The sequence below is a fragment of the Acytostelium subglobosum genome, assembly GCF_000787575.1.
Source record: "Acytostelium subglobosum LB1 DNA, scaffold: scaffold24, whole genome shotgun sequence".
In the NCBI taxonomy this organism is placed as follows: domain Eukaryota; phylum Evosea; class Eumycetozoa; order Acytosteliales; family Acytosteliaceae; genus Acytostelium; species Acytostelium subglobosum.
In genome coordinates this window covers 246,675-254,971 of record NW_012236509.1, presented here as the reverse complement: position 1 = coordinate 254,971, position 8,297 = coordinate 246,675, and the positions used below count along the sequence as shown (strand labels likewise).

The 8,297-nt window shown below is 43.3% G+C and overlaps 4 protein-coding genes across 4 annotated transcripts; 3 read left to right on the top strand and 1 right to left on the bottom strand.

Moving 5' to 3' along the window:
* Positions 1–871: 871 nt before the first annotated feature.
* On the top strand, positions 872–1,556 carry SAMD00019534_098700 (hypothetical protein; the record flags this gene model as incomplete). Its single annotated transcript, XM_012894902.1, has 2 exons — positions 872–1,027; positions 1,176–1,556. 2 exons carry the CDS (start codon positions 872–874, stop codon positions 1,554–1,556), a joined length of 537 nt encoding a protein of 178 aa, XP_012750356.1.
* A 128-nt stretch (positions 1,557–1,684) lies between these two features.
* On the bottom strand, positions 1,685–3,170 carry SAMD00019534_098690 (hypothetical protein; the record flags this gene model as incomplete). The annotated part of the gene is made up of 4 exons (XM_012894901.1): positions 1,685–2,480; positions 2,567–2,656; positions 2,740–2,894; positions 3,114–3,170. The coding sequence occupies 4 exons, from the start codon at positions 3,168–3,170 to the stop codon at positions 1,685–1,687; spliced, it is 1,098 nt and encodes a 365-aa protein (XP_012750355.1).
* A 984-nt stretch (positions 3,171–4,154) lies between these two features.
* Positions 4,155–5,971, top strand: SAMD00019534_098680 (hypothetical protein; the record flags this gene model as incomplete). The annotated part of the gene is made up of 3 exons (XM_012894900.1): positions 4,155–4,248; positions 4,335–5,356; positions 5,429–5,971. 3 exons carry the CDS (start codon positions 4,155–4,157, stop codon positions 5,969–5,971), a joined length of 1,659 nt encoding a protein of 552 aa, XP_012750354.1.
* Positions 5,972–6,757: 786 nt separating this feature from the next.
* Positions 6,758–8,260, top strand: SAMD00019534_098670 (hypothetical protein; the record flags this gene model as incomplete). The annotated part of the gene is made up of 1 exon (XM_012894899.1): positions 6,758–8,260. One exon carries the CDS (start codon positions 6,758–6,760, stop codon positions 8,258–8,260), a length of 1,503 nt encoding a protein of 500 aa, XP_012750353.1.
* Positions 8,261–8,297: the final 37 nt, after the last annotated feature.

Sequence of the window (8,297 nt, the reverse complement as noted above, 5' to 3'; positions counted from 1 at the left end):
TCCTTTGTGAATTCACAACGTGGATTATGAATGAAATAACCTTCATCTCTTAAATAGTCTATCAAGTCCAACTGATCATTTGAAAGTATTGATCCAATTCCATTGACTTTACGTAGATTATTGGTTGTTGCATATGATATCCTCGTTGATCCCATCATGTCCTTTGCAATATGTCTCAATAACACCTTCATAGCCTCACTCTAATATCAATCTTATTACTGATTCTTTCTAATACACTATATTTATCCTTCAACATCAATAAATCCTTCTCTAATACATTGACCCTTCGATTCAACTCCAGGTACTCTCTTTTCAATTGACTAATAGTAAATTTTGTTGTTGTTGAGTTGGAGAGCTCAAATGAATAAAGGTATTTTGAGTTGTACTGTTCTGTTGACAGGCTACAAGACATGGAGGAGTGTCCATGAGATTTAAGTGATGAAAATTGACGGAAGCATAGGTTACGGTAACATCTTGGTTTGATTGAGAGGAGAGTATTAGTAATCATTATTTGTTTGAAAAAGTATGTGTTCTTATTTATTTGTTTAATTGTTTATTTGTTTGTTTGTTTATTAGTTTGTAATAAAGTGAATGAGTCAATATCTTTGTTAGAATGAAGAGTAAAGGTAATCTCTATCTCTTTGATTATTTGAATGAATAAATGAAATTTCCTTGTGGTTTTACTCTTCCAAATAAGGCGAAAGCTCATGTTTATCTACTCTACTCACACACAACATCAAGTTTCACCTTCACATTGCTTTGACAGCACAAACACATTCATTCATTCAAACCAACTAATCATACAAATACACATACATATATATACATATTCTTATTAATTCATCAAACAAAGAAAGAATAGAATAGTAAAATGGCAGACGCAATCATTACACAAGCTGATCAATTGCACATTGAGCAAAAGTATGCTGAGTTGCTAACTTTGATGGAGGGCGCCTTCAAGACATACCCAGACAATGATGAGATTACATGGCGTCTGGCAAGATGCTACTTTGACAAGGTGGAGGAGGTGTCTGACAAGAACACAAAGCTCGACCTGCTCAACAAGGCATTGGACCTGATCAATCAGGCGTTGGCCCGCAACGAGGCCCACTGGGCTCTGCACAAGTGGTGGTCCATCCTGACCAGCTCGCTGGGCGACCTCATTCTCCACCAAGGAGAAGATCGCCAACGCCGTCAAGATCAAGGAGCACGCCGTGCGCTCGCTCGAGCTCAAGCCAAACGACCCCACCACGCTCCATCTGCTCGGCCGTTGGTGCTACAGCGTTGCCAACATTGGTTGGGCTGAGCGCACCATTGCCTCGGCACTCTTTGGTACCCCACCCACCGCCACCTTCCAGGAGGCCCTCGACTACTTCCTCCAGGCTGACCAGCAGGACCCACTACTCGTCCGCAACGTGCTCTACCTTGGCGACACGTACGCCGCCCTCAAGGACAACGTCAAGGCCAAGGAGTACTACGTCAGAGTGTCAAAGATGCAGCCAAGATCAGAGATTGAGAAGGCCCAAGTTGCCGAGGGTCTGAAGAAGTCAAAGTAATGTAGTATTACTACCTTGAAGTTGTTCACCATCATTAAATGAATGTATTGTTTATCAAGATTGATTGATTTGAATGAATGTATGATGTGGAAAGGAAGGAAGGAAGGTAGGTTGATGGAGGGAGGTGTCTACGATCGTTGACGATCGTGGGAGTCTCTGTCCCTCTCTCTCTCCCTGTGTCCGTCTCTGTCACGGGTGTCGTATGGGTTGTACTCACGTCGTCTGTCCTGGTAGTCGCCGCCGCCTCGTGATGAGGAGTATGAGCCTCTTCCATCGCGGTCTCTTGGGTATCTGTCTCGTCTGTCATCATTGTTGTGTCTGTATCCACCTCCACCTCCATCTCTGTGTTGGCTATATCCTCCATCGCCTCTATTGTATCCACCTCTGCTGTTATATCCACCATCATCTCTGTTGTATCCACCACCACCGCCACCACCTCTGTTGTTGTTATAGTATCCTCCGCTGCCACTGCCACTGCCGCCACTACCACCGCTACCACCACCCCTGTAGCGAAGGTCGCGCTTGTTGTTCTTGTAGTACTCCTCCATGTGTGTACGAATCTTGTCGTAGCCAATGTGTTTCTTGCCTTCGAGATGACTCATGGATCTCTTCTCCTTGTCGCCAGTGAACAACAGAGCGCCACAGATGTCGCACACGGACATCTTCTTGTCGTGCGACTTGGACTCCTCCTCGCGCTCCAACTCTGCCTTGATGATCTTTAGACGCTCGGCCTGAGCCATCAGCTCCTGAGCCTCTGTGATCTGGCCCTCCTCACCCAGCTCCTCAGCCTTCTTCAGCAGCTCCTTGATCTTGTCGTCCTTCTCAATGATCTGTGTCGTCAACTCCTTGCTGTTGTCCTGTAGGCCTTCCTCTGCGGCCAGTTTGGCAGCATCCATGATCAATCTCTCTTTGTTCTTCTTGACCCTTAATCATTCATTCATTCATCTGATGTTTAGTATAGCCCTCCTCATCCTCTTCCTCATCATCAACACTATATATCTTATACTTACTTCTTGTCGTTATCAATGATGATTGAATCAATTAGCATCGCCCATTCTCTCTCATAGTCATACTGTTCTTTATCTTTGCACAAGTTGTACCTGTTTGTTTGAATGATTGATTGAATGATTGTTAGTACCTCGTAACTCGACTATATTGGAGCTTGATTCAATGATCAACTTACTGTTTTAGACAGTCTTCATCATGAAGCTTGGTGCACGGTCCAAAGCCCCTAATGTCGGTATTCGTGAATAACTCGTTCGGACACAGTCCACAAAGGTAATTCTTACATATGTCTTGGTCAGAGAAGTGAGGCTTTCTCTTTGCTTTCTCGCTAGGCTGTACATAATGATGAATAAGTAGGTCGATAGGTCGAGGCAGAAGGAAGAGAGGTATGAGTGAGTAATGCGAGTGAGTAAGGAATGTTACCATTCAACAACTAAGTGTATTTATATGCATGGCGTCTTCTAATAGTTCTTGCTCCAACATCTAAATCATCTACATCTACATCTACATCTTCATGTTCTAGAATGGTTGTTGTTTCTGAGTTTAACTTACCGTCATATTTCTATTCTTGCCTAGGAGTTCGTCAAGCTGTGCTCTTACAGAGTCCATTATTGTATATGATATATATGTATGAATATTATTATAATTGTGTAATAACTAAGTTTGTGATAATAATACGAGTTATAAAATGTTGGAATCATCTACAAACACTCAACCCTAGGCTAAGTTTGAAAACTTCAACAAACACAACTTTCTGTCGTCAAGATTTAGTTTGTTTTGAAGGGATATCCAACAAACATATAATCATTCTGACATCAACTTATACATCCAGTGGCAATCATTCATCAATACCAACTACAACCGTGTTGTTATGAGGTAGAGTCGACTAGGTTCGATTAATTATTATTGACTTATAAGTTGAGGTATCGCAAACGAATTCAAACACTTAAATATCTAAAACCAATGCTATCTATCTATTTCAAGATGTTATTAATATCCATTGCCTGCCCATCATATATAAATATTAATATCTATGTTTGATTCAATTGAATAGTCAACTTCATCTTCATCTTCAAAGTGGCCTGGTCTTGGATATGCGTTGTTTTTTATATTTGATAAAGTTGATTATTCCAATGACTAATACATAAATGAATGTTCTTTGTATGTCTCTCTTCAATTCAATTCAATTCAATTCAAAGGAGTTATAACTCCTATTCATTTACGACCTATCTTATTATCTTGAAAGTAATCGAATGAAAATCATTTGAATCTTGAGGTGATCGGTGGATTTCAGGTGGGAACCACATACCAGATATTTTAGGATATGAAAGATGATGTGTAAGATTGTGTTTATTGTTTGTTTGTGTGTATGGTGAGTGGGTGTTTGAAGAGTACGAGGCGAGTCGTTTTCCGTGTATTCATCTATTAGCCTTCTTGAGTGTTTGTTTGTGTGTGTTCTACAACAAACTTGATAATTAACTTGTGTCCTCCTACTTATAACTTATTACTATTATATATTTATATATATCATTTGTTAACAATTACAAGATACTATCTTTGTTGTAGATGATAGATACTATTTAGAATTCAAACATGTCATTAACTTATGAAAGCCTACCATTGATCATCCCAGTAGGCAGTGTGCACTACGATGATGATTACACTGCTATAAAAGGAAAACATGAAGGTAGGTCTCTCTCACATCATTCAATCATTCAATCATTCAATCAATCAATCAATCAATCACACTAACTCATTCAATCAAACAAATAGAGAAACCACCAAGAGTTATATCATTCATATCATTCTTGGCGATTATGTACTTTTGTGTATCTGGTGGACCTTATGGTATTGAGGGCGCAGTGGCCGCTGGCCCTCCTGTATATGTTTTGTTGACATTCTTGGTGTTGCCATTCTTTTGGGCCTATCCACTGGGTATGATCACCGCTGAGCTGGCCAATCTGACGATGGAGGATGGCGGCGCATCAATGTGGGCCGAACGTGCATTCAACCCTTACATCAGCATGTTTGTTGGATTCGTTGGATGGACTTCAACCATCGTCGACCTCAGCCTCTACCCCCTACTCTTTGTCCAATACCTCTCCAATTGCTTCGAGGGCACGCCCTACGCTGGCAACCCCTGGGCCGGCAACCTCGACAACTGTCTGCATTGCAGATGGATCTTTGCCGTGGTTGTCATCCTCGCGGTGATGGCCATCAACATTTGGGGCGCCGAAGAGGTCGGCGTCGTCAGCAACATACTCGCCGTCATACTCTTGCTGCCCTTTATCATCTTGGTGTGCATGGGCATTGGCCACGTCGAGTGGAAGACAGTCATGGATGGCGAGGGTGGACTAAAGAGCTTCAAATCCTTGGACATTGGCCTACTAATCACAACAATGATGTGGTCGTTCTCAGGCTACGACGCATCTGGACAACTGGCTGGCGAAGTCAAGAACCCATCGCGCAACTACCCACTTGGTATCATCTGTGTTTTACTCATCTCGATAGTCAGCTACGTACTACCATTGGTCGTGGGCATGTCCTACAACCAGAACTGGAGTCAATGGGTCGCCGGCGAGTTCTCTGATGTGGCACTACTCGTTGGTGGACACTGGCTAAACGTATTCCTTAGTGTTGGTGGCATGGCCTCTAGCATTGGACTGCTCAACGCCAACCTCTGTACATGCTCTCGAAACATCTTCAGTCTTTCCCAACGTGGGCACCTTCCCTCCTTCTTCTCCAAGATCGCACCCAAGCGCGGAACACCCTGGGTAGCAATTGTTCTAAACTCTGTATGTTTGATTGATCAATGTTGGAATCATTCCAATCACACTCACTAACTCATTCAATGACCTATACTACAGACTGTAGTTGGACTGTTAACTATACTTCCATTCAACTCGATATTGTCACTGGACATGTCATTATACTCAATCGTTGTACTGTTTGAGTGTGCAAGTTATGTCAAGTTGTTCATTTGGAAGCCCGAGCTTCCAAGACCTTACAAAGCTGTGACAACAAAGTTTGGCCTGTTCCTACTGACTGGATTCCCAGTGACGATGGCATTGCTGCTGTTGGTCACACAGCCATGGGACTCACAATGGAAGACGATGGTAGTGGTCGGAGTGTACGCTGCAATATCAGTGGCCCGTTATATAATTGTTAGAGTTAGAGCATCTAAACATCATAGAGATCATCTGTACATGCCATCAGACGACGACGATGACAACAATGATCACCACCACCACCATGCTCACCATCACCATCAACATCATGGCAACATGTATCCACCACTTACCAACTATGAGCATATACCAACATCAACAACTGTCAGTGTAGACTACGATAATGATCATGCGTCTCAAACACCTGGCAACAACAACAACATCACATATTTAATCAACTGAACACTAAAGTAGCGCACTCTTGTATAATGTATAATGTATATCAAACAATCAATCAATCATGCAATCAATCAATTATAACAACATTGCACCTACACTTTATAGGTTGGTTAGTGGGTAGTTGATGTGCATACTCATAAGTGCACAATGACAGTACATTGACGTATATGTATCTATCACCTAATTAGTGAGTGGTTCCAATCAAACAGTACGTTCATTGGAGTATGTGTGGCTCATGCGCTCGACACTGACAATGGATGCCAGGTGGTATTATGTTATGTTTATGTTTAAACATAAAGAGTGAAGTGTATCACATGTCGGGGTTGGCAGTTCCCAATGCCAAGATATCTACGTCGTGCTTATTTGTGTGTCGTTGAGTGATTGTGTGTGAATGTGGTCATGTCGGTGCTTGTTATTGCGCGGCCCGGGTGTGTGATCAAAGTGATTACATGATCAACTTCTTTGTGTGTGTTGTTGAACCATGCAACACCTTCTATTGAATCGAGATCCTCACATCGAATCGCTTATCCCGTTTTGATCGGAACCGGGGTTGATTCAGGTATGTGTGGTGCGTTTGGCGCGTTGTCTTGGGAATATCCATCGATTCCCCGACACACAACCCTTTGTGAGTGAGAGAGTGAATGAGTGAAGGATGAAGGAGAAGGAAGATGAGGGCCAACTTGAGATATTGAACTCGGCTTGATCATGTACATCCTTATCCATCAATTCAATCACTACTACTTCTACTTCATTCATACAATCAATCAATCAAAGAGAGATAGATAGAGCATGTTCAGTTTCCTTAGAAAGAGAAGCTCAACTTCATCGGTGCCAAATAATAATGTTGGCTCGAAGACTACAACAAATGCCTCATCACAGGCATCATCAAAGAGTTCATCATCACAAAGACATAATAAGACTGTGATCGAGAGGAAAATATCGGTATCGGACGGTGGTGCCGCACCCAGAGATGCCGTCAGTCTGGGGCATGGCCGATCAGAGGTCACACGATCAGACTCACAAATACTATCAAGGCTATTCCAAGACAATAATGGCAGCAAGAAGGGTGGATCGTCATCGTCAGGCAGGAAGTCAACATACACAGAGAAGGAGATATTCCCTGGCGGAGTCAAGAGAGGTGTAAAGGGAATAATGATGGTTGGCGAGGGCAATGAAGATGTGTTGTCACGTGCCAGAACTTATATCAACACATCAGGCGAGCTACACTTTACAGACGAGGACTTGGATCAATACATGTTGCAGCCTTCTTCATCATCATATTCATCATCACCATCACCAGTACTCAACTCCAACTTTCCAACTAGTTACACTGAGCCACATCAGCCTGTACTCAGGGTGCCAAACATCGTGTCCATGTCCAAGTTTGGCTTTGAACAAGACGACGAAGACGATGACATGTTCTGGGATGAAGAGATGCCATCACGTCTCAATGGTCTTTCTCAATGGGCTCCAAACTCGCCAGAGATCATCTCGACATCCGCCCCCAAGACCAAGTCAACACAGTTTGCAACTGAGTTTCCACAAACTCAAGAGGTTGTTGTCGACAGCTTGACACTCAACGACAACAATGGATGCTTCAACCTTGAGGATCTTACAACATCACAAGTCATGGCACATATTGAGAGAGAGGAGGAACAACCCGCGCTATCAGAGCTGGAAGATGCAGACTTCCCAACAGAGGACATCTCCAAACTTGATACTTCAGTTCAGTTCATTGTCAACGGCCAGGCCACTCAACAACATCACCAACAACATAATGATGATGATACAATCAGTCAACTATCAGATGCAACCGATGCCTCTGATACATCCGAGTCATTCTTTGAAGAACATACTCCACAAGTCACATCCTTGGACGACTTGGTTGACCAACTGCCAGTTTCCGACCAGCATCTGAAACATGTGGCTGCCAAGGAGATGGACGATGACAAGAGAGCGGCCATCAAAGCTTCATACGAGGCTGGTATCCTAGAGCTGGAACAGCTTGAGTTGGAAGTGCTGGGGAGCAGGTCCAGCAATCAGGTATCCGTGTCCGTGCCAGTGCCCGTGAATGTGCCCGCTGTGGCTGAGCAGCAGGTGTCGTCCGAGCAATCCACGCCAACATTGAGCCCATTGCTCAATGATGAACCCGACATATTCAAACTATTATCCGATATGATTGCTTCGCCCTTCTCCAATCAACTGGTCAACGACAGTATCGAACGACTCAAGGTGTCCAAGGAGGCCAAGCCACAAACATCATTGCAAAGGATGTTTGTAAATCCAGTGTAATAGGAGCTACAGCTTGAGCTAGATCTAGAGCTAGAGC